The sequence below is a fragment of the Astatotilapia calliptera genome, chromosome 23 (genome assembly GCF_964374335.1).
Source record: "Astatotilapia calliptera chromosome 23, fAstCal68.1, whole genome shotgun sequence".
Lineage (NCBI taxonomy): Eukaryota > Metazoa > Chordata > Actinopteri > Cichliformes > Cichlidae > Astatotilapia > Astatotilapia calliptera.
Genome location: NC_137443.1, coordinates 46281247 through 46307533, shown reverse-complemented (window position 1 = coordinate 46307533; position 26287 = coordinate 46281247). Strand labels below are relative to the sequence as shown.

Here is a 26287-nt window from a genome sequence, read left to right as displayed (position 1 = left end):
ACATCACTTTGCTCATTTGCTTTGTTCTGCTTGCACTGCTCTGTCAGTACATGCTGTGCTAATGTGGCACAAAGCACTTTAACATTACATCTGCACAATGTTTCATTATTTCATTTAATGATTGTTTCTAATGTTTTGTCCAGTCACAGGAGCAGCTCAGCACATTTCACTGTGTTGTACGTGTATGACGATGCCTGTGACAAATAAACAGCCTCGGACTCTTCAATCTTCTGCATTTCTTTGGAGATCAGCTCAGTGGCCTGTTGAGACCATCTTTCTATTTCTGATGACTCAGTTCAGATTATTATCCTGATACTTTCTTTTAAAATGTGATGAAATCATTTATCTGATGTTCTGACACAAATTCACCAAAACAATCCCAAACAGCACAAACCACCACGTTACACACAGTGTAATAAAAATACAGGCAACTACAAATAAAAACACTTTAAAAATATAAACTAAAATTACAAAGTGGTCACAGAATTTCAAACACCAGTAAATGAGTCAGCAGCTCTCTTACATGGTCAGCTGAGCTCCATGATTGAAGAACATTGTTGCTGCAGGTTCATCACTGAAGACTGGAGGATTGTCTTTGGACCAGTCACTCCTCACAGACACACAGCTGGATGCTGGAGACTGTGACCTCTGACCTCTGCAAACACACATATGTTGTATTCATAACACAATAGTCACATTATCACGTAAGCTATATAATCAGCTGATTAACCTTCACTCTCAAATGTTCTATTAGACTTTATTTATTTAGCAAAAAAAATTTCTGTTGGATAAACAATAAAAGCAGACATTATTTTATATATAATATTTCCCCTCTCGCCCCTGTGGGCGGTCTATCCTTCAAGCTCGGGTCCTCTACCAGAGGCCTGGGAGCTTGAGGGTCCTGCAGTATCTTAGCTCTTCCTAGGACTGCGCTCTTCTGGACAGAGATCTCCGATGTTGTTCCCGGGATCTGCGGGAGCCACTCGCCTAGTTTGGGAGTCTCTGCACTGGGACCACAGTTACCTTCACCCTCCACATCTTCTCTGAGCCCTTGGTATTTCTCTAGCTTCTCGTATTCCTTCTTCCTGATGTTGCTGTGCTACATCTATCACTACGGTCATCTTCCTCTGCTTGTCTACCACCACTATGTCTGGTTGGTTAGCCATCACCATTCTGTCCGTCTATATCTGGAAGTCCCACAGGATCTTAGCTCGGACATTCTCCACTTCAGGACCTCCAGGTCATACTCGGCACAGATGTTCCTGTACACTATGCCGGCCACTTGGTTATGGCATTCCATGTATGCGTTGCCTGCTAGCATCTTACACCCTGCTGTTCTTTACGCAGCCTGCACCTGGGGTCTTGCCGGGTGTGATAGACCCCAGCCTCTATGGGTCTTGTGCTCAGAGCTTGTTCCTGTGCTGCCATGATTAGTGCCTCTGTGCTGTCTTTCAGTCCAGCTTTGCTCAGCCACTGGTAGGATTTCTGGATGTCAGCCACTTCCTCTATTTCAGTGGTTCCCAACATGGGGGGCATTGCAGGAGGGGCAAGGTATGAATACAAACAGACAAACAAACAAACAAACACTTGGACTAGCATAATGGACAGGTTTTTGACAGGGCTGCCACACAAACTTCCCCTGCTTTTTTTTTTTTGTTTGTTTGCTCATGAGGAACAAACACGCGTATATATTGTTTATCATGACTCTGGTTTTACTGGCCTATCAACACAGTTTATAAACTGGTATATGTCACCTTGTTGCTTTGTCTGTAAGTGGTCATGTGATTGTCTTACCACGACTCCTTTATTCTTCCTCAGTCAAACAGCAGCACTCATGCGATTGTTTTGCCCCCTGAGCTCCAGCTGTTGTGCCAAAAAGCGATGGTCTGTCTGCGGGAGCGCACAGCTGCTTAAAGCTGCAGCGCCCAGATTACTTACAGCTACTTCCTGCAGCTGATATAAGCTGCTGTAAGCTGAACACAGCTTCAACCGTCTGTTTGTTGAAAAATAGTAACGGACCGCCCCACATTTTCTTGTTAGTAACTGTAACGGCGTCGTAACGATAGGAATAGTAATTAGATTACTCGTTACTGAAAAAAGCACCGCTGTTAGTAACGCCGTTACTTGTAACGCCGTTATTCCCATCACTGATCAGGAGCACATGCCGGGCTGTCCAAACCATGGACAAACAGTATCCCACAGTTCTTTAGGTTTTTCAACCCATTTTGCACAGAGAGACGTTTTTGAAAAATGTATTGAAAGCAGTAAAAAAAAAAAAAAAAAAAAAATTTTTTTACATTCAATAATTACACCATAAAGATTGTTTGTTTTTCTGTTATTTAAAAGAGGTAGTAGTTTATTTTATTACAACCCATAACTTATTGCAATTGTTTTTAGTTTAATTGTTTCCAAAAGGTTTGAGGTGGGGAATAAATTGGAGTTAGAAAACAAAGTATGGGTGTGTGTGATAAAAGTTATTTGTGAAGAAGTTCATGAAGTCATTACTAGTTAACGTTAAAGGGATGGTTGGCTCAACAGAGCTCTGACTGTTTGTCAGCCTGGCTACAGAGCTGAAGAGAAACCTGGGGTTGTTCTTATTTTCTTCAATCAGTGATGACTAGTAAGATGTTCTGGCTTTGCGGAGGGCTTTCTTATAAAGCAGCAAACTATTTCTCCAGGCTAAATGATGATCTCAGAGCTCTAAAGTGCGCATATGCGAAAAAAAAAAGGAAAAAAGAAAGTCTCTGCAACTCTGTGTGGTCGACAACAGACACACATTATGCCCACATCGTGGTCTAAACCAATCACAGATAGTCAGGGGTGGGACCTCTCTGATTGGCCGTGGTCCAGATGTTCCTTTTTTGCCAGAATCTCAGATTAAAGGTCACAAAAGTATTTCAACAACTACCAAACAGCTAAAACAGTAAATGAGAGCAGCTACACAGATTCCACACAAAGACGTAAACACAAAGCGACGCATCAGAATCAGCGAGATGTCGGCTTTCTCACCCGACGACATGTACGCCGACATGGACACGCTGTCGGGGCTGAACGCCGATATCTTGCTGATTCTGATGAGTCGGGTTCGCGCTTTGTGTTTTTTGCACTGATTCTGAGCTGCAGGTTTCATCTGTCTCCAACCAAAACTGACTGAACCAGCAGCAAAAGAAGATCCAAACTCTGCTTCATGTTTGATAAACATCATCATGAATTCCCTCTGACTTTTTTGCTTTTGCTTCTACCACGATAAAATAACGCTTGGCACTGGCGCCGCCACCACCAGTAGACAACGGGTGAAGTGTCTTGCCCAAGGACACAACGACCGAGACTGTCCAAGCCGGGGCTCGAACCGGCAACCTTCCGATTACAAGGCGAACTCCCAACTCTTGAGCCACAATACTAGAGCTGGGCGATAGAACGATAACGATATGTATCGCGATATAACTTTTTCTCGATAGAAAAATTAAACTATCGCGATAGACCTCGCCGCTCTTGTCCTCTTAAAAAAAAAAAAAAAAAAAAGAACAGCCAATCCAAATTAAGTAGCACAGAGCCGAACCAATCACAGCCGCAGCGTCACGTCACGTGACTTGTTACGTACAACACAAGTGCCAAGCCGCACATGTGTATTTGTTCGGGAAGCAGCCAGCCACCGTACCGCCCGGGTAATGGAGGAAATAAGTGTGCCGACTAGAAAAATCAACCGAGCGTGACCGAAGGTTACCGAAGAGAAAACAGATGATGGTTCCAATGCCGGAGAGATTGTCGAACGGAAGAGCCATAGAAGTTCCGTAGTGTGAAGGTATTTCGGCTATTTCAAGTCTGACAAAAAACAGAGTAGCGTTCACTGTAAATTGTGCCGAAAGCAAGTCTGGAAATACAATAAACTGGTGCATGCTCAGGCTACGTCCACACGTACCCGGGTATTTTTGAAAACGCAGATTTTTCTATGCGTTTGCACCTTTCGTCCACACGTAAACGGCGTTTTTGGTCACTGAAAACGAAGATTTTTAAAAACTCCGGCCAGGGTGGATATTTTTGAAAACTCAGTTTTTGCATTTACGTGTGGACTAGAAAAACGGAGAAAACGCAAAGGTGTGCACATTTTTTGACGTCACACTGTGCGCCACGTTATTATTTCGGTGAAATGAATTTCTACAATACTGTTACTGTTAATTCTACTCTCTGCAGTGTTTAAATGCTTACATATACACACAGTTACTGTCCCTCCACACATACGACTCGGTTCTGCTTCTATGCCCCAGCTTTGTTTACTTTTTCCCACCGAGACTTCTAGACTTCTGATTGGCCTACATTTCTGCACGGTTAGGAATCTAGCGCCACCTGCTGCTTTGGCATGTTCATAGCAGCGTTTTCCTTCATTTCTGCCTTTATGTGTGGACGGGATTATTTTTTTAAACGGAAACGGAAAATCTCAGTTTTCAAAAATACCCGTGTACGTGTGGACATAGCCTCAGTCTCTGACCGGAAGCGCTAATTCGTCATTCGGCTTTTGTCAGACTAAAGTAACTGTTAAAACTGTTTGAAAAGCTAAGCTATACAACAAGGAGAGATTGAGAATTTCCTTTTAGTTCTCAGTTTATTTGATATTGACAAAAGTTAGTCAATTTTGTCTGTTCTTCTGTAAAACAAACTAAGATTTATTTTTAGAATTAATATTTTGTTTTGAAGAAAATATAATCTGATCAAACATTATTCAGCTTTAAATATTGTTCAGCTTTAAAGTTACTGTGCAACTGTGTAATAAAAATGTGCTCACGACTTTGGCCTTGAGAGCGATAAGAAGCGATCGCCTCATCCTGCAGGTGCAAGATATCTGCAAGCGAAGAGACTAGAACACCCAAGGCCGATTTCCTTTTATGGAGTTGTTTTTCTGCTAATGCAGCACTTTCCTCACAACCCCCTCCTGTAAGTTTTAGAGAATATATACCCATCCTCACAGCAAATCTTCGGAATCTCCTGATGTGAGCTGTGTTGAGAGGTTGTCTCTGTCTCAATAAAAGTTCACTGATTCCCCATCTGCCGCAGGTGTCCGGTTGTCTTCATTCTCCGCCAGCCTGGTTAAGTCAATTCCTCCTTAACATCTAAAAGAACCTATTTAATGAAGGAAGACGGGTTCACTTTGTGTTTAATATTATTCTATTGCTGTTGTTGTTTTTTTTGTATCCTTCAATTGGCGTCACGAACAGGATCCGCTCCAGGTCAACTGGAACGGATGGGAGGACTTCGGCCGTGGTCTGAGTGAACGGAGTTTGGACAAAAGCTGTGTGCACACAAAAACAAGGTAAGCAGACCTTTTATTTCTGCTATATTGAACATTATAAAAATACTTAGTGTCCAAACTCCTAGTAATTCATAACCAAAATTGTCTGGCTTACTTAAGGCTTGTTGAGAATCAGACAAGTGAATAAGAAATAAGTGAATAAGAGATAAGTGAATAAGAAATAAGTGAATAAGTGAATAAAGATAAGAGTGAACTGAGGTCTGACCACGGTTGCAGCCGACGGGTTGCTCTCCGGTGTCGGATACATACCTCAGTGCAGGTCTGGGACCTTGAAAGGGTTTATTAGTAACGCCTTTCTAAACAAATTAAAAGGTTAAAGGCCTTGAGAATATTTTTTAGTAATATTCTCTAAACTACAGAAGGGTTAGGAAGGCCCAGAGGACTTTATTAGAAAAGATCCTCTAAAACTTAAAAAGGAGAAGTACTGGTTGGAGTCCAAAGGAGGGGTCCCTTTGATCAATAGGAGAAAACGGATCTCTTCTTAAAACCCCGATGATTTTAGTGTTTTAAATGTTTTGATGTTCTGTTTGATATTGGACACACATAAATACACGCTGAATGCTTGCTGTGGAACACTGGGCAGGACAGTTTGGTTCTCCGTTGTTCACAGATTACACAATTAAAGGAACTAGGTTCCTCTTTTGGTTAAAATAATACACCACACATAGAATTTTTTTTACACATTTATTACATACATAAGGAGGGTAATGAGTGACTGCAGGTAATGTATGAAGTGTGAATGAGACGTGTGAACAAGGTGACAACCAACTAGCACCCCTATCAGGAAGCTCTAGGCAAGGTTACCCGCCAGACTCCGGTTTGGTAGAAGCTTGGTAACACCTGAAGGGATATTTCAGTGCTGACTCACCTTTAAAGCAGCGCCCCAGCTGTTAGTGCCTAACAGAGGCAGAAACCCAGCTGGCCCAAATTCTCCTTTAAAATCAATAAAAGAACACTCCTCCATTGACAGTAAAATGGATGGAGAATTAGATCGAGAAACTAATGATGATGGTTGGGGTCCCGGTGTTATTCTTAGCACATTGGGAGAACAATTAACATGTGTTGAGACAGTCATCAACTCCACACACCAGCCTAAAGAAGCAAAAAAGCAGAAAGAGTCATTGAGGAAAACAGCTGAAAGGTTAATGAAAGAAAAGGGAAAGGACGAGGGGAGTAGTGGTAACTGGGGAATAATTTGGCAGAATAAGGCTATGCAGGCAAAAGAGAAAGAGGAAGAAGCCAACTCAGCAGCAGCAGGTGCAGGTGTGATGAGCGGGGTGAGACACAGAAAGGAAGCAGATAAGCACGCAGGCCGCAAAGCTAAATTTAATCACTGGGTGTGTTTATGGGAAACTGCAAAACCACACATGAAGAAAAATAGGTCTCAGCCACCTCCCTATTCTGCCTCAACTCCTCCCTCAGCAGGCATATATCCGGTACTTAATATCTCTGGTGGAATAATGACTATTGGAGAAGAACCGCCCGTAGCTCCAACTCCCATAGATACCAAGCATTTTTGCCCAGGAAGCTCCTCTCTGTCGGCGACATCCTCAGCTAGTAGTAGAGCCCCCTCTTCTATGTCCCATTGTTTTGGAACCGGATCTGAGGGCCTAACTGACCCCCCTGCGAGCGCACCATTTGCGGTTCGAATGAACAGACAGGAACCCACTGAACAACAATTAACTGATCAAGAAGCAGCATTACGCAGCTGCTTAAATGAACATAGGTCAGTGGTCCAGGTGAATAATCGTGTTGCGTCAGCCCCTCTTTCCCGGTCCAACCCCTTTGCCAGCACTCCTGTCGCTGTTAAAGGAGATCTGACCGCTACTGCAAAAACTGAGCCTGGCACTTCACCAAATGTCACAGTTACCATGTCTTTGGTGGGCCGTCAGGATCCGGAAACACAGATGAGTTTAGCCCACGTTTTTGCTGACACTGCTACCCCACCAGGCGGGGAAGAAACTGAGGATACTGATGATGAACTCAGTGACCTTAACAATACACCCCCCTCTACCCCTCCCAGTTTAGGATATCAGACTAGATCTAAGGGCCCTGTGCCTCAGCCTCCAGGCATGTTTCCCCTGGTCCAGACTAAAGCGCAACGTAGACCAGTGTATCAACCTTATTCATTCGGAGATGTCCAGGCCCTAGTGGACAAACTCCCTGACATAACGGAGGGAGGGAATGCCTGGTTGGCTGGTTTGGATAAATACACAGCTGGACAGGACCTCGCACTGGGAGATTTTAGAGCTATTATAACTAGGTGCACATCCCGATCTCAGGCAGCGGACCTGGAACAAAATGCGGGTACTACCATGCATGAGAACGAGGTGCCACTAATGCAGGCCTTGAGGTTTATTGGACCGGCCCTGCGCAAACAATTCCCACCCAAAAATCAAGGCACCTTACAGAAATTTAAATGGGAGGGAAAGCAAAATCCCACCCATTATCTAAATCAGGCTGTTGAAGACTGGGTGAACCATACAGGTCATCACCCCAGTAGGACTTGTTCACAGAGCATGTGGTTTAGAAGGGCGGTGCTGAGGGGCATTCCGGAGTCAGTAAGCCAGAAAATGGAGGATAATCCTGATTTGCAGGACTGTGACTTTGCAATCTGGAAGAAACATTTGATTTTTAATCTTAACAAAGTGCAGATTAAGTCTGATGATAAAGCGGAGAGCGTCGAAGATTTACAGTTGCAACTGTTGAAGGTTCAGCTGCAGAAAGCTAAAAACGACCTGGGTGGAAAAGGTGACAAGCCTAAAAAGCAGCTTGTGGCCGCTGCGGCTCCCCCTCCTGGTCCAGTTGCCCCTGATTTGTATCCGAACCCATGGCCAACTGATCCACAGCCCCCCCAGTATGGTGCTTATCACTCCCCGGCCCCTTATGGGCAGAGAGGTTCCCCATTTGGAGGAAACAGAGGTGGTTTCAGGGGAAGGGGTCAGATGGGAGGTGGTAGGGGAGGCCAGATGTATGTTTGTTTCCGGTGTGGACAACCTGGACACTGGGCTAAAGCGTGCCCTTTGAACCCGGCTGCTGGAAGAGGCAGGGGAGCCCGTGGTGGGCCCTATCAGCATCCTGGCCACAGAGGTGGACCTCGTGGTGCTGTAGTTGGAGTGCCCCCGGCCCCACAGATGCCTGTGATGGGGTGGGAGTACTACGAGGGTGGTCCCCAGCTATAGGACACCCCACAGACTGCCCAGGACGGTGAAGGGACAACGGCGGACCCTATGCTGTCCATAACTGTAGATAGAAGAAGAAGCAGCTTTTTAGTGGACACTGGAGCTACGTACTCCACCATTAAGGATGTTGCTCGTGAAAGACTTACTGACAGAGTGATTACAGTGGTGGGCATATCTGGGGAACCTAAAACTCTGCCTTACACCGTGCCCCTCCCCACAACGGTTGGAGATCAGACCTTGTTACACAGCTATGTTTGTTCAAAACAGGCGCCTGTGAATTTACTGGGAAGAGACTTGTTGATTAAATTAGGAGCCACAATACTCTGCTCTTCACAAGGCCTAACTGTGACTCTCCCTACTGGGGTTGTACTTCCCTGCTCTGATGGGCCAGAGGGAGGTGGTCAGTTTCTGCTGCAACCCTCCTCCTGTTTGGCGGACTCTGCTGACATCTACTGGGCATTATTGGAAGTTGAAACACCTGCTGAACCAGGAGTTTGGACTGCTTTTCAGCAATGGCGGCCGTGGCTCTCACTCCTACATCCTTATGTCCCTCCCCCTGACCCACCTCATGTTACACTGTTTTATGACAGGCATGACACCACCTGGTACCAGCACATGTTCCAAAAGCAGTGTGAGGGCCGGGCTTGGTCTCTGAACATGTCGTGCATTTTTGCGGCACCGGAGGGAGTGGCAGCAGCGGTTACTTTTACAACAGATCAATTACAGTGGTACATGATGTCTGATGAGGCAGCTCCCCATGTGTCACTGGCCTTACATCCTGGACACCAGGCTAAGGAGCTGGGTGGAATGGTTAAACGTTCCCTTGCGGCCACTGACTGGACACCTACAAAACTCCCACAGGTTTTGTTTTCTCCATCTACCAAGACATACCAAATTTTAAATGATTGCTTTAATTCCTCAACACTGCAACATGGAGTGGTCAGCGGGTCACATGGAAGAGAACACACAGACCACTGTGATGCTGCGCCTTTACTCGACTCTCTTCCAGATTGTTTGTGGTCCCTTGGACCCACAGATGTAGGTTTAGTTGATGTGGAGCCAGTCTCTTTTCAACTGTCATCTGCTACCCCTTTGTGGCAGCCTCAGTACCCACACAGACCGGAGGCTGAGGCTGGGATTGCAGAAACAATTTCTGGTTTGGTCACTGCCGGTGTCTTGGAGCCCTCCTGCTCTAAGTGGAACACGCCCATCCTACCCGTTGAGAAAAAAGGCACGGGGAAGTTCAGAATGGCACATGATTTGAGAAGGATTAATGCCTTACTTGGCACTCCTACTTTGCCTGTGCCTAATCCTTATGTTGCCTTGACCAACCTCCCACCATCTCATACCTGGTTCACCTGCATTGACTTGGCTAATGCCTTTTTCTGCCTCCCACTTCGTGAGTCACTGCGTGACATTTTCTCATTTACATTTAGAGGCCGACAATGGCGTTACACTCGCTTACCACAGGGATTTGCCCTCTCCCCAGGACTGTTTAATCGGTGTTTGAAAGAACTTTTACAAACCAGCCCACTACCATCTGACTGTATGTTAATACAATATGTGGATGACCTTTTGCTGTCTGCCCCCACGGCTGACATCTGTTTGGAGGCCACCAGAGTGGTACTTCACCACCTGGCCAACACAGGTTTTAAAGTGAGCAAAAACAAACTACAGATTGCAAGAAAACAGGTTTCTTTTCTAGGCCGCATGGTCTCACAGTCCGGTATTTCCTTGTCCCCAGAACACAGGAACTCCATTTTGCACCATCCAAAACCTCTAACTGTAAAAGACATGTTGTCATTTTTGGGCCTGACTGGTTACAGCAGGACCTATGTCCCAGACTATGTTGGCCTTACTTCCCCTTTGCGCGTTTTGGTAAATGAACAAGGCATGAGAAACCTCTCTGCTCCCCTCTCATGGACTACAGAAACAGAACAGGCGTTTATAAAGTTAAAACAACAGCTTTCTGTCGCCTCTGACCTTGCTGTGCCAGATTATGCTTTGCCTTTTCATCTTGATGTTTCTGGAACTGGAACCCATATCAATGGTATCCTGTTCCAGAAAAAAGGGGGAGAGAGAAAAGTGTTGACATATGTAAGCGTAATGCTTGACAACACTGAAAAACGCCACCCACCGTGCACACAACACGTTTCTGGACTTGCAAAAATCATTCAGAAAACAGCACACATAGTGATGAACCACCCACTAAAAATTTTGACATCACACAGTGTGGTGGCCTACGTCTCCTCACAGGCCTTCACACTCACTTCACTCAGGCAGAGACGCCTCAGTACCATTTTGGAAGCACCACACATCACCTACTCACATGAAGGCATAAACATGGCTGATCACATGGGATCAGGGGAACCACATATGTGTGAAGAGGTTGTGCAGGTACAGGAGAAAATCAGGCCAGATTTGCAGGCAGAACCTCTAATGGATGCAGAAAAAGATTGGTTCACAGATGGATGTTGTTTCAGAACTGAAAGTGGAATGTTGAAGGCTGCATGGGCAATAGTGGAACAGACAGACATGAGATGGAAAACAGTGAAAGCAGAGCAGTTGACAGGACAACAGTCTGCACAGAGAGCTGAACTGAGAGCGGTGATTGAAGCCTTAAGGATGGGAAAGGGACAGAAAGTGAATATATACAGTGATTCAGCTTATGCTGTGGGAGCAGTGCATGTGGAGCTCAAGCAGTGGCTAAGAGCTGGTTTTTTGACAGCCAGCGGAAAGCCTATTAAACATGAGATAGAAATGAGGGAATTAGCGGAAGCACTGTTGTTACCTGTTAAGGTGGCAGTGGTAAAATGCAAAGGACACAGTGCCGGATTGGACTTAGTGGCATTAGGTAACAAACAGGCCGACTTAGTAGCTAAGCAGACAGCTGGTTACTTACCCTCCCTGATTATGGTAATGGACCCAGAAGCCACACCCCCTCCAGAAAGACCACCCATACAACTAGGCCTAGCCACAATCAGAGAGTTACAGGACAAAGCCAGCCCCCAGGAAAAATCATTATGGGTAACAAGAGGGGCCACAAACACAGATGTTTGGCGTGGCCCAGATGGAAGGCCCATTCTACCGCCAGGGGTCAGACAGACAGCAATGGAAGAGGCACATGGAGTGGGGCATGTGGGACCTGCACAAATGATGAGGAACTTAGCCGCCTGGTGGCACCCTTATCTAAAAGACATGACAAAATACATGGTTAAAACCTGTAAGGAGTGCAACCAATTTGGAATCAAGCCCGCCTTCAAGCCAATAGCAGGGTACTTCCCCATCCCACTTTGCCCAGGGAAAGAAATAATCATTGATTACACAGACATGGTGGACAGAGTAGGTAGTTACAGGTACCTGCTGGTGGCTGTGGATGCATTTTCAGGTTGGCCAGAAGCCTGGCCGACAGCAAGTGAAAACAGTGGAACTGTGGTGAAGTGCCTGATTAATCATTATATACCACAGCATGGGTTTCCCGAGGTCATAAGGTCGGACAATGGTTCACATTTCAGGAACCACGATCTGCAGAGGGTTGAAGCCGCATTAGGTTTGAAACATAAGTTTGGCTCAGTTTACCACCCCCAATCCCAGGGGAAAGTGGAAAGGATGAATCAAACTCTAAAAACTAAATTGGCTAAAATCTGTGCACAGACCAAATTAGATTGGGTTAAGGCATTGCCTCTTGCATTAATGTCCATAAGATGCTCAGTAAATCAAACCTCTGGTTACACTCCATTTGAGTTGGAGCATGGCAGGCCTTTTCCTGGCCCCTCCTCTCGCCTGTTAATGTCGGATGAAGCTGATTCAGACCTCGATCCGAGGACATATTATAACATGCTCCGCAGTTTTGTTGCCCAGTATTCCTCACAGGTCGCTGAAAGAAACCAGCAAGAGCTGAAAGAGGCGGCTACACCTGGAATGGACTACGTCCTCCTGAAAGTCACAAAGAGAAAGTGGGCTGAGCCTCGCTGGACAGGCCCTTACCGCATAACAGAGCGGACCTCCCACGCTGTCAGGCTCGAAGGGAAAGGTGACACCTGGTTTCATTACACACAGTGCGCTGCTGCCACCGAACCAGGAAGAACCTTGAGAGAGGTGCAGAAGGACCTGTCAGAAGGAGCTGCAACAGCATCACCAACCACTTGAGGGAGCCAAAACTCAACCTACAAGCCGGCTGGTTACAAAAGGGGGTGTTCTTCATACTGAACTAAACATTTTTATTTTTCTATTTTTAACATCTTTTATGACTTTGCTTTTATATTGGCTTGAGTTTTTAAGATTTACATTTTACATTGCAATAGTTTTAACCGCTGAAAGCTCATTTAAAGTTGTGTCACTGATACTTTTTGTTGCTCTTTAACTCCTAGAACACGCCCTTGGCGAGGTGGGGGGAACTGGACCACCTTTCTGTGCCCCATCATCCTCTATTAGAAGACATCCAAGCTAAGTAAACATGTCTTGGCCCTTTCCCCCTGAAATGACAGGCAGGCAAAGATGTTGCGTCTTTGTTTGCTTCCTGGCCCTGGGTCTCATTCCCATTGGCATAATCCTGATCTGTGAAGGGCCCCCGAAACTTCTGACACCTTCAAGTTCAAAAGCTTCGCCCCCTTCTGACAGTCCCAATCTGACAAATGTAGCCCCTAGGGTCTTGCCCACCACTTCCTCTCCAGTTTTGCCCACGCCCGATCCATTTAGAAAGAAACGAGACACGGTTACCTCCTGTACCCCAAGTACGACTAGAATGATTACTCTCTGTGTCCCCAACAATAAAAGTTGGGTAGTCGAAATAGATTTCGCTAGCTTCCCAGTCACTCCCGTCACCAAAGACCAAGGGGGGGATCTTTTTAACCTTGCAGTACATCTCTCCTCCTCAGTGTGGTATATAACCCTGGGAGGTTGGCATCAGTGGAAGTGGTCCAGTTTAGTGTCAGAAACGGACCTCGATTGGTCCAAGCACTCTAGGGGTCAGGCTTTGCACTGGAGAAACCAAAATATGCTCAGAATAGCAAAAAAACCGGATCTTTCAGGCTTAATTTTTACCCTAAAGGATCTGGCCTTGACCTCCTGTCAACAATTTATACTTGCCCCTTGGACTGATCGCACCGCCCTGTATTGGCAAATGGAAATATGCCCTAGCGTTGGTGCAGCTCCAAGCTCTGTAGTTAAAGATGATAATCCCACCTTTAATGGCCCTCCGGTGACATATACAAACGGGGGGAGAAACGGCCGAATACGCATTATAGAGACAAATAAAATGTCTAAAGATGACCTCTTCCAAATTCTAACCGGTATTTCTGGAGCAACAAACAACTGGTTACTACTAGCTGAACAAGCTGCTGACAAGACGGCTTCCGACTGCATAGTGTGCATGGGAGCCCGCCCCACTTTAAGAGTGGTACCGGCGCCAGTCAATAGTGCATGCCTCCTGCATCTTATGAACAATACAAAACGAGGTCATTGCTCATATCTGGAAAACCACTTTCCTAAAACTCAACGCTCGGTCTCTAATAAACCACCTTTCTTTTCTTCAGATGTAGCTGTGAACAATTTCACTTGTATTAACCTGACTGGCAATGCAGTAAAACTAGGTAGCTTGAACTCTTCTTGGTGCACTGAGATGACGGTTATGAAACCAAACTTCCGACCTACGGCTAGGGCTGATTTGTGGTGGTGGTGTGGCAATAACAAGTTATATGATGGTTTCCCTCGGGATGCGTCAGGTCTTTGCGCTCTCATAACTCTTATTTTACCTGTTTTAGTCACTCCAGTAGATCTCTCTATAGAAGTACATGAAGTTGGCCTCCCATCCTCCTCTGAACGCCGCTCTAAACGTTCTCTAATCCCAGGTTCAGCTCATAATCCAACCTATATTGATGCTGTAGGTATACCCCGTGGGGTCCCCGATGAATATAAACTGCGAGACCAGGTTAAAGCAGGATGGGCCTCGATACTTTGGATGGTTGAAATAAATGCGAATGTAGACAGAATTAACTACATTCACTTTAATGTGCAACTGTTGGCTAATTACACTCGAGATGGTTTTGAAGCTGTGCATGCACAGTTATCTGCCACTTCCCTAATGGCTTTCCAAAACAGGGTCGCAACGGATTTTCTCCTCGCAGAAAGAGGCGGAGTCTGCAGCCTTTTTGGTCAGGAGTGCTGTACCTATATCCCCAATAACACAGCTCCTGATGGTTCCCTCACTAAAGCTATTACTGGTCTCACAGCTCTTACTGTTAAAATGAAGGAACACTCGGGCGTTGATACTGCCATGTGGGACTCTTGGCTTAACATGTTTGGCAAATATAAGGCCCTTGTAGCTTCCATCCTAGTTTCCATCTCAGTTTTTGTTGCTGTCCTAGTCACCTGCGGTTGCTGTTGTATTCCATGCATTCGATCCCTCTTCCAGAGACTGATTGTTACAGCTCTCACTCCTGAGGATAAGGATCTCGCCCGGCAGATGCCTTTATTGGCTAGTCAACTTCCCACCTCCTCGCCAACGGATGATGAAAACTCTGATCGTGAGGGTGACGAACATTATCGTCTTTCTCTTGTTTAAATGCTTCTAGAATGGTTGTTTCTCTGTGGTGTTTTGTATTAGGCTTGTTATTAATTGTTTCCCTCACCCACTTCCTCTTGAAGGATATATCTGGTTGAACTGTGTCTGGTCGGGTTGTGAGGGTTAAGCGATGTTCTCAGGGTCTCCGGACTTAAGCCTGAGCGAATGTGTACTCCCACCACTGGATATAAATTGTTTTTTTCCACACCCCTTCCTCACGTTTTACCATATTCACTTTTGAATGTCCTTAGCAGTTACCGTTCTGGGTTTATTTTACTGTTGATTTATTCTTTCACATTTTCACGTTTATATCTCTCATTATTATAGTATACTCTGTACTCTCCACATTTTTATCATTACTTATGCTTTTTGGTTGCTGGGTTACAGGAACTGTTAATTTTGTGTCACTACCCTGGTTGCACTGACTCGTTGTATCCTTGTGTGCAGGACAGCTGTTACTGCTTTCGTCTGGAACCGAGACTGCTTGCAGCCGACCCCTGGGCAGGGTGGTGCCTGGACTCTTTTCTCCTCATCTGCAATGACAGATAAAGACAAATGATAAGACCCGAGGAGTTTTTCGAGCCAGGCTTCGACACGTCTCTGTGTTCCTTTGAATGTTACTTATTTTTGTGTGTTGACCCATTTAAGATGGGTCAAAAGGGGGATTTGAAGAAAATATAATCTGATCAAACATTATTCAGCTTTAAATATTGTTCAGCTTTAAAGTTACTGTGCAACTGTGTAATAAAAATGTGCTCACGACTTTGGCCTTGAGAGCGATAAGAAGCGATCGCCTCATCCTGCAGGTGCAAGATATCTGCAAGCGAAGAGACTAGAACACCCAAGGCCGATTTCCTTTTATGGAGTTGTTTTTCTGCTAATGCAGCACTTTCCTCACAACCCCCTCCTGTAAGTTTTAGAGAATATATACCCATCCTCACAGCAAATCTTCGGAATCTCCTGATGTGAGCTGTGTTGAGAGGTTGTCTCTGTCTCAATAAAAGTTCACTGATTCCCCATCTGCCGCAGGTGTCCGGTTGTCTTCATTCTCCGCCAGCCTGGTTAAGTCAATTCCTCCTTAACATCTAAAAGAACCTATTTAATGAAGGAAGACGGGTTCACTTTGTGTTTAATATTATTCTATTGCTGTTGTTGTTTTTTTTGTATCCTTCAGTTTCTAAGTGGAATTGACAGTTTAGTCTGTTTCGTTTGTTCTATTTTGAAACTTAAACGCTTTAGCGGTTGCCTTTTGTGTAGTTTGCAATATTTGCCTTTATTTATCTGAAAAAGTCTCATGTTCCTTAAGTACATCTACCCTGTTGAACTTATTATGGGAAATAAATATTTAAATCAAAACAAGCTGCTAATTATTTCACATTTTACTTGTGAGCAACGGCACATTTAAATCTTACAAATATAGTTATTTGGCTTATATCGTGATAGATATCGTTATCGCCTGAAATGAAAAAAAAAAAACATATCGTGATATGAAAAAATCTTAGATCGGCCAGCTCTACTTCCTACACAGCTCTCTCTCTGTGTGCTTCAAGAACAGTTTTCTATCTCAAATATCTGTTTTCTCTTCTTTCGTTTATTACACAGAAGTCATGCACATTGCTGTCGGACGCTGTTGTGTTTTGTTTTGTTTTCTCCCGACAGTAAAGCCTCATTTCTGCTGTTTAATATCAACGAAATGTAAACTTTTTAAAATGATTACAGATTACAAACTCTCAGCTGTGTCTGTAATCAAACCTCTGTAACTTTGCTTCACTTCAGCAGCATCAGCTCATGTTCCCATGTTGATTCATGGTTTGCTTCGGTTTTTGATCGACTGCAGAATATTTTGAAGGTTATCTGCTATAAAAAGCCAGAAGAGGAAAATCTGCTTCATGTGTTTCTGTTTGATCCTCAGTGACTTTGACACAAAGGCCTCTGCTGTGATGATCACACCTCTGATCAAGTCTCACAGTATCAGCTTTGTTTTTATGGATATAAAAATATGGATAAGTGATCAGAATTATAATATTTCTGACTGTCTGGGGCCAAATTGAATCGAATTGAATGTATTCTAGGAATCAGTGATGATATCCAGCCCTAGGCCTAACAGAGTGGATGTAGCTGTGGATAATAAGAAAAGATTAAAAGAACTATTGATAACTTTTTTGTTAAGTTAAGGCCTGATCTGTCTGAAATTCATAGCCAGCTCTGACACAGAGCCATCATCCTCTGAATACTGAAAAAGCACAGTGTATCCAGAAAACTCTAAATATATGCTGCGATAAAAGCCCAAGTGTCCCCTCTCCCCGCTGCCTTTCAGCAGCAGCAAACAGGTCATCAGAGGAGCCGAAGTGATGATTACGTTTAACATTGTCTACAGTACTGCCAAAGAGTGCCAAAGCACTAAGAAAAAAGTTAGGTGCACCAGTGCAACCTTGGAAAAGGGTTAGTCTAGAGCCCTGGATCTTCTAAAGTTGTGACATGCCATTTCCTTTATCTGAGCTGAGCACTAAATCAGATAAAAAGTCAGATCAGACAGAAACTCTGTGTAAGGCCCAGGTGGACGATAGATGATAACAAGTAACACTGGTTTCTGAGTTTCACAGCTGGGGTGGACGAGGCGAAGCATCAGACTTTCAAATGAATTAAAAGTCTCTCTGGGTCTTTGGTTGATTAATAGGCTGGTGTGAAAAATTGCTGCCACACCGCCCCCTCGGCCTGTGCTTTGAGGTTTCTTGAAGGGGACCAGAGAAAGAGTCCAACAATGTCACACTAAATACAGACACTTTGGAAGAGCACAGTAAATGAGTCAGCAGCAGATCTCTTACATTATCAGCTGAGGTCCATGATGGAGATTTGATGTTGGTGCAGGTTCATCACTGAAATATGGAGGTAGCAATATTGACCCATCACTCCTCATAGACGCAGAGCTGGATACTGGAGACTGTGACCTCTGACCTCTGCAAACACATAAGGGTTTCTATTAGTGCTGTCAGCGTTAATCTCATTAAAATGACGCTAATACGTTAACGAGCTAAATGAGCTAACGCGTTGACGCCGTGCAGCCCCAAGCGTGGGGCGACCGCGCTAACTTGCAAACAGAGATTTGCCACGTTAATCCAGTTATGGCGTTAACGGCATTTTAATGAGATTAACGCTGACAGCACTAGTTTCTAGTCACAAACAATGATGCAATCATGAAAGAGTCATGAAAGCCATTAAAGGCCAGCATGGCGGTGCAGCATGGCAGCACTGTATGTACAAGGATGCCAGCTGCCGTTAAACCCTGAAGAAGAAGAAGCAGCAGTGTCCGGTATCGTAGCTGTGTCCAAATTTAGGGGCTGCATTCTTCGGAGGCCTCATTTGTAGGCGACGTTACGGCAACGCAACGAAGACAGCCCAAATTCGAAGACGCCTCCAAATGCGGCCGACGGAGGCCGCAGCAGAACTCCCCGCCCCTCCCTGAGCCTGGTTCTGCCGGAGGTTTCTTCCTGTTAAAAGGAGTTTTTCCTTCCCACTGTCGCCAAAGTGCTTGCTCATAGGGGGTCATATGACTGTTGGGTTTTTCCTCTGTATCTATTATTGTACGATCTACTGTACAATATAAAGCGCCTTGAGGCGACTTGTTGTGATTTGGTGCTTTATAAATAAAACTGAATTGAATTGACAAATGCATCCTCCTTTTCCCCAGATTTGAAAGATGTGTCGGGTGTGTCCTTCATGGCCCACCATATCCCAGAATTCATAGCGCGGCCCAGCCAATTCCAGTTTCCAACAATGGCAGCAGCTACTTAGTTTTAATATTACTCTTATTACTCTTTCTGGGTCGCAAAATAAACTTTTAAGCTATTTTCAGGCGAGTATGTAGCTGTGTAAACTTCAAATATCTGCTCGGTTTATCAAGACATCACATATTTGTAAAAGTGCTCCGACGTTTTCGGAGACGTCTGTTACCCACCAGCTCGATAGCTAGCTGGGAGCTTGAGGGTCACTACAGCCGACGAGAACAGCAAACTCTCGACACATCATTTTCAGATCACCGTGGTCTTTGGCTACTCAGGTTAAACATGATATATAAGTCACTTAGATAACTTAAAAATGTTCATGTTTGGCTTTTTTCTGTGTTTGATTTGTTCCTGAGTAAATCGGTTTGGCTGAGATTAAAGTTGTAGTTTTTACACAGCTGAATAAACGTCAAGCAGAAAACTGATTAATCAGAAGTGTGAGATGGTCGAGAGTTTACTCCAGTGTCCTGTTATATTTTAGATAGCAAGGAGCACACAGCTGAGTTTATTAAACTCCACTGAGACAATCTGCAAATTTCATTAAAAGTTTAATAAACTATCATCGTGTCTTTATTTTTAGTTAGCACATACCTTAACAACTTAAAGCTGTAAGCTAATGATAGTTATATAAAAGCAGATGCTGCTGGTGCAATAAGCTGTACGTTTTACGTCCAATGGATGCAAGATCTGATTAGTCAACTATCAAAATAATCATTTGTGGCAGCCCTAGCAAAGACACGCAGTCATATCAGTCACTGATGACACAGAGCACTGGTTAATCTCAGTGGGTGAGCAGGCGTGACGCGTGGCTAGAAATCAGTGACCTTGGTTTGAGTCCGAGTCACGGCCCTTTGTTGCATGTCCTTTCGATGTAGACGTTTAGATCAATACAGCAGCAGCACCAATCTGTCTGTTGACCTCCCACTCTCCTCCACTCATGAACATGACCCCTAGATACTACAAACTCCTTCACTTTGGGCAGTAGCTCATCCCTGACCCAGAATAAACGCTCCTCCCTTTTCCGGTTGAGGACCAAAGCCTCAGACTTCACACTGGAGGTCACCACCCGATGAAGCCAACAGAACCACGCTTTCTGTTAAAAGCAGAGACAAGATTCTGAGGCCACCCAAAATCACTCCTTCACCCAGGACCAGTCCGCCACGAGACCCTACCAGGGGGTAAAAAGCCCCCCGACAGCGTAGGCCCTGGATATTAAAAGAACTTTCTAAACATGCAAACTGCAGCTCCTGCAGTTCATCAGGTGACTCGATATATCTAATAGCCCTTGATCTCCTTTGTGACCTTCCAGGTTATGACACCTCACAGTAGTCTTGTGTTGGTGTCTGATTAGTGCTGCTAGAGCTGGGCGATAGAACGATAACGATATGTATCGCGATATAACTTTTTCTCGATAGAAAAATTAAACTATTGCGATAGACCTCGCCGCTCTTGTCCTCTTAAAAAAAAACCCAAAAAAAACCAAACAGCCAATCCAAATTAAGAAGCGCAGAGCCGAACCAATCACAGCCGCAGCGTCATGTCACGTGACTTGTTATGTACAGCACAAGCGTCAAGCCGCACATGCGTATTTGTTTGGGAAGCAGCCAGCCACCGTACCGCCAGGGTAATGGAGGAAATGAGTGTGCCGACTAGAAAAATCAACCGAGCGTGACCGAAGGTTACTGAAGAGAAAACAGATGATGGTTCCAATGCCGGAGAAATTGTCGAACGGAAGAGCCATAGAAGTTCCGTAGTGTGAAGGTATTTCGGCTATTTCAAGTCTGACAAAAAACAGAGTAGCGTGCACTGTAAATTGTGCCGAAAGCAAGTCTGGAAATACAATAAACTGGTGCATGCTCAGGCTACGTCCACACGTACCCGGGTATTTTTGAAAACGCAGATTTTTCTATGCGTTTGCACCTTTCGTCCACACGTAAACGGCGTTTTTGGTCACTGAAAACGAAGATTTTTAAAAACTCCGGCCAGGGTGGATATTTTTGAAAACTCAGTTTTTTTGCATTTACATGTGGACTAGAAAAACGGAGAAAACACAGCGGCATTTTTTGACGTCACACTGTGCGCCACGTTATTGTTTCGGTGAAATGAATTTCTACAATACTGTTACTGTTAATTCTACTCTCTGCAGTGTTTAAATGCTTACATATACACACAGTTACTGTCCCTCCACACATACAACTCGGTTCTGCTTCTATGCCCCAGCTTTGTTTACTTTTTCCCACTGAGGCTTCTAGACTTCTGATTGGCCTACATTTCTGCACGGTTAGGAATCTAGCACCACCTGCTGCTTTGGCATGTTCATAGCAGCGTTTTCCTTCATTTCTGCCTTTATGTGTGGACGGGATTATTTTGTAAAACGAAAACGGAAAATCTCCGTTTTCAAAAATACGTGTGTACGTGTGGACGTAGCCTCAGTCTCTGACTGGAAGCGCTAATTCGTCATTCGGCTTTTGTCAGACTAAAGTACAGTGGGGCAAAAAAGTATTTAGTCAGCCACAGATTTTCTATGGGGTTGAGGTCTGGAGACTGGCTAGGCCACTCCAGGACTTTCAAATGCTTCTTACGGAGCCACTCCTTTGTTGCCCGGGCGGTGTGTTTTGGATCATTGTCATGTTGGAAGACCCAGCCTCGTTTCATCTTCAAAGTTCTCACTGATGGAAGGAGGTTTTGGCTCAAAATCTGACGATACATGGCCCCATTCATTCTGTCCTTAACACGGATCAGTCGTCCTGTCCCCTTGGCAGAAAAACAGCCCCATAGCATGATGTTTCCACCCCCATGCTTCACAGTAGGTATGGTGTTCTTGGGATGCAACTCGGTATTCTTCGTCCTCCAAACACGACGAGTTGAGTTTATACCAAAAAGTTCTACTTTGGTTTCATCTGACCACATGACATTCTCCTAATCCTCTGCTGTATCATCCATGTGCTCTCTGGCAAACTTCAGACGGGCCTGGACATGCACTGGCTTCAGCAGCGGAACACGTCTGGCACTGCGGGATTTGATTCCCTGCCGTTGTAGTGTGTTACTGATGGTGACCTTTGTTACTTTGGTCCCAGCTCTCTGCAGGTCATTCACCAAGTCCCCCCGTGTGGTTCTGGGATCTTTGCTCACCGTTCTCATGATCATTTTGACCCCACGGGATGAGATCTTGCGTGGAGCCCCAGATCGTGGGAGATTATCAGTGGTCTTGTATGTCTTCCATTTTCTGATGATTGCTCCCACAGTTGATTTTTTCACACCAAGCTGCTTGCCTATTGTAGATTCACTCTTCCCAGTCTGGTGCAGGTCTACAATCCTGTTCCTGGTGTCCTTCGAGAGCTCTTTGGTCTTGGCCATGGCGGAGTTTGGAGTCTGACTGTTTGAGGCTGTGGACAGGTGTCTTTTATACAGATGATGAGTTCAAACAGGTGCCATTCATACAGGTAACGAGTGGGGGACAGAAAAGCTTCTTACAGGAGACGTTACAGGTCTGTGAGAGCCAGAGATTTTCCATGTTTGAGGTGACCAAATACTTATTTGCCACCCTGATTTACGGATAAATTCTTTACAAATCCTACCATGTGAATTCATGGATTTTTTCTTCACATTCTGTCTCTCACAGTTGAAGTGTACCTCTGGTGCAAATTACTGACCTCTGTCATCATTTTAAGTGGGGGAACTTGCACAATCGGTGGCTGACTAAATACTTTTTTGCCTCACTGTAACTGTTAAAACTGTTTGAAAAGCGAGAGATTGAGAATTTCCTTTTAGTTCTCAGTTTATTTGATATTGACAAAAGTTAGTCAATTTTGTCTGTTCTTCTGTAAAACAAACTAAGATTTATTTTTAGAATTAATATTTTGTTTCTAAGTGGAATTGACAATTTAGTAGTCTGTTTCGTTTGTTCTATTTTGAAACTTAAACGCTTTAGCGGCTGCCTTTTGTGTAGTTTGCAATATTTGCCTTTATTTATCTGAAAAAGTCTCATGTTCCTTAAGTACATCTACCATGTTGAACTTATTATGGGAAATAAATATTTAAATAAAAACAAGCTCCTGATTATTTCACATTTTACTTGTGAGCAACGGCACATTTAAATCTTACAAATATAGTTATTTGGCTTATATCGTGATATATATCGTTATCGCCTGAAATGAAAAAAACATATCGTGATATGAAAAAATCTTATATCGCCCAGCTCTAAGTGCTGCTCTAAGTTTTAGGCTGCCATCTGTATAAGTCCTGCTCTGACCGCTCTCACTCCCCGTACTCGTTCTGCTTTTAGGGAAAAACACAACAAAGTCACCTGGAGGCACATCTGGTGAGAAGTACACAGATTTGGCTCTTGTGGCCAAAAAGCTGTCACAATGTAATGTGTGTCACTGGATGACAGCATGATGGATCTGTAAGGTTCACATACATAGTTTGGATCAACACAGACATTTAATATTCAATAAATTCATTACCATATTTTTTGGACCATAAGGCGCGCTGTCGACAAACGGGTCTGTTTTCATACATAAGGTACGAAATTTTTTCCCGAAAACTCTCAGTCAGAACATGCTATATCATGTTTAGGTGGAACCTAGCAAGCTAACTTCCTGTTAACTTCTAACTCTGTTAAATGTAATAAATTCAATTTTCATGGATGTGTCTGTGAAGGTTCTCAGTCATCCAGGTCATCACAGTCTAAGGAGATTGTGACCCACACCCGTTTTCACAACTTGGCTCATATGATTAGGTAGAGGATCATCAGGGGGTCCTTTTGTCTCTCTTTGGGGGGACACTCCCACAGGGTTTAAATCTGGGACTCTCCACCATGTGACCTTAGAACTGAAGAAGCTTCTCTGATGAGAGGTGAAACACCTTCAAGCAACTTAAAGAAGTCCAGACGCTTTTCTTTCCAAGCTCCTTAGACTATTTTCAATAATTTAGACAGTTTGTAACTCTCAGTGATGCCACAGTGTTCGTTTGACTTTGGGACCTGAATGTGATGGAGTTTAGGACCCAGATTACTCTGCGAGGCTCCTGACTACGGCAGCCATAATGCTCCGACAATCCATCAGGCGGTGCGGCTTCATCGCTTACCAAAGTCATACTAAAACATTTTTGACAGATTTTTGAGCGCCGTGTTCCACATAAAATCGGTTCGAGGTCAGTAAGCACAAGCAGAATTCATACATAAGGAGCACTGTCGATTTTTGAGAAAATTAAAGGATTTTAAGTGCGCCTTATAGTGCGGAAAATACAGTATAAACAAATAACAGCAAAATTAGATTACTTATTTTCTTGTTCTGTCTACTTTTGGGATCTGTGTGAAAGTCTGATGACACTTTAGAAACTTGTAAAAAGATCATAAACTTCCAAAGAGCACAGCAGCAGATCTCTTACATTATCAGCTGAGGTCCATGATGGAGGTTTGGTGTTGGTGCAGGTTCATTACTGAAATATGGAGGTAGCAATATGGACCCATCACTCCTCATAGACGCACAGCTGGATACTGGAGACTGTGACCTCTGACCTCTGCAAACAGAGAAGGGTTTCTTGTCACAATCAATGATAAAATCTGTCATGTGAGAGTCTAATTTAGAGTCCAGATATGACCTCATCATGACAAACCAATATCCAAAGAAAAGCCCAGAGAAATATTGTCTAAACTGACAACAAAGCCTGGCTCATTGGGAGCAAAACACAAAGTATTACTCAAAACTCAGGAGTTCTGCACAGTGTGTTATTTTCTTGGTTTTGTAGGTTTGGAGTTAGAGTCAGCTGACATTGACGTTTCCCCATGTTTGCCAACTAGCTAGCTGGCTAATAAGTCGAGCAATGCAGCAGGGATTGTTGGTTAAGCCTAATAAATCTTTTAGGTCCCATTTATTCAGAAAAATCGAATTCTAAAGAAAATCCTCAAGTATTTTTATTTTAACCACGGCTATAAACTCACTGGTATCAGTTCTCTAACATTAAAACTCCAGGACAACAACTAAAGTTAGACGTCCAGGTCCTTCCTCATACAGGGACACAAGATAATCTGACGGTGCTTTAGGTTTGTTTATGCAGAAATATAAAAAAAGTCAAGTGTTCACAAAACTTCAAGAAAAACTAAACATGAGTCAGCAGCAGATCTCTTACATTATCAGGTGAGGTCCATGATGGAGGTTTGGTGTTGGTGCAGGTTCATCACTGAAATATGGAGGTAGCAATATGGACCCATTACTCCTCACAGACGCACAGCTGGATACTGGAGACTGTGACCTCTGATCTCTGCAAACACAAACATCAATAACTGATCAGTTCTCTCTGACAGCCATATGATCAGCTGATCCCTCTGTGATATTGTGTCTGCCTCATAACGCTGACAGGTCAGCCAATCATCAGCCAGTTTTTTCTGTCTCTGAATGAACTCAGTTTGTTCTCAGCTCTTCTCTGATTCTGCTGCACTGACTTCACTTAAACTTACAGAGTTCAGATCTTAGAAAACAAGTCAATAAAAAGCAAACTCAGATCAAACAGTTTGAACCAATCACAGATCAATGATTCTGTCATGGTTATGTTGAAATGACTAATAAAGTTAGTAGTGTTCTTACATTGTTACTGCAGGTCCATGACTGTAAGGTGGAGGTGTTTGTGTAACCCCGTCACTCCTCACAGACACACAGCTGGATGCTGCTCCGTCCTCTTCCTCCATCTTCTTGATGTCAGGGTGGAGTTAGTCTGAGAGGTAAACACACACACTCAGAGGTGCTGTTGTACTGGAAGCATCACACTGACGGCTTTCTAATGTTGGAGCTTTGGCCCTAAAGTCCAAACCAGTTATTTTAGAGGCTCAAAGTCTTTAAAAAACACCAAAACCATCACATTATTTAATAAGTACATGATCAGGTGGATGAAGGAACTCAGTGTGTTTGGGATCATCATCATGGTGAGGAGCCCACATGTTACGGCTCCTTTGGAGAGAAGCTGAGGATCACTGCAGGAAGTGAGCTCATGAAACCAAACTGCTGTTTGTGAGCAGGATGACTCTGTTATTGGACCTGCTCTGTGTTCTACATATGATCAATACTTCAAATATCTGTAAACATCTCATCTTATATTTGTTGCACTTGGTCACATCTGTCTTTAAAAATAGATTTTTAATGTCACTGAGAGTTCTTTTCTAACTTTATTGATTTATTTTGGAATAAATTAAATATAAAGGTGCCAAAAACTGCCTGCAGCTTCTGCTCTGTGACAGGAAACTACTGTCAGGCTCAAAATGACTTCAGATTATTCATCACAGAGTGTTTATAGATCACAGGACACGTTACAGTTTCACTGTCGATGTTTTAGTTTAAAAGAATGACGTGATAAGCTCTTACTGTGAATCTGCGCGCTCATTGGCTAATACCCTGAGACTGACAGGTGGTTATCCAATCAGCGTGCGGCCTCACACGGACATAAAACTCTTAAAGTTTGT

General features: G+C 44.1%; 1 protein-coding gene across 1 annotated transcript; it reads right to left on the bottom strand.

The window, feature by feature from the left end:
* Positions 1-95: 95 nt before the first annotated feature.
* Positions 96-26287, bottom strand: LOC145423977 (uncharacterized). The gene is made up of 5 exons (XM_080296819.1): positions 25419-26287; positions 24964-25095; positions 24223-24354; positions 17875-18006; positions 96-655 (listed from the first exon to the last, which is right to left on the bottom strand). The coding sequence occupies exons 1-5, from the start codon at positions 25517-25519 to the stop codon at positions 520-522; spliced, it is 633 nt and encodes a 210-aa protein (XP_080152945.1). The 5' UTR covers positions 25520-26287; the 3' UTR covers positions 96-519.

What these genes read in the sequence shown, in the direction of transcription:
- LOC145423977 (XM_080296819.1), bottom strand. Translation starts at nt 25,519, where the DNA reads ATGGAGGAAGAGGACGGAGCAGCATCCAGCTGTGTGTCTGTGAGGAGT. An exon ending in CATGGACCTCAGCTGATAAT is followed by an intron (nt 18,007 to 24,222) that starts GTAAGAGATCTG and finishes ATGTGTTTGCAG; the next exon opens with AGGTCAGAGGTCACAGTCTC. An exon ending in CATGGACCTCAGCTGATAAT is followed by an intron (nt 656 to 17,874) that starts GTAAGAGATCTG and finishes GTGTGTTTGCAG; the next exon opens with AGGTCAGAGGTCACAGTCTC.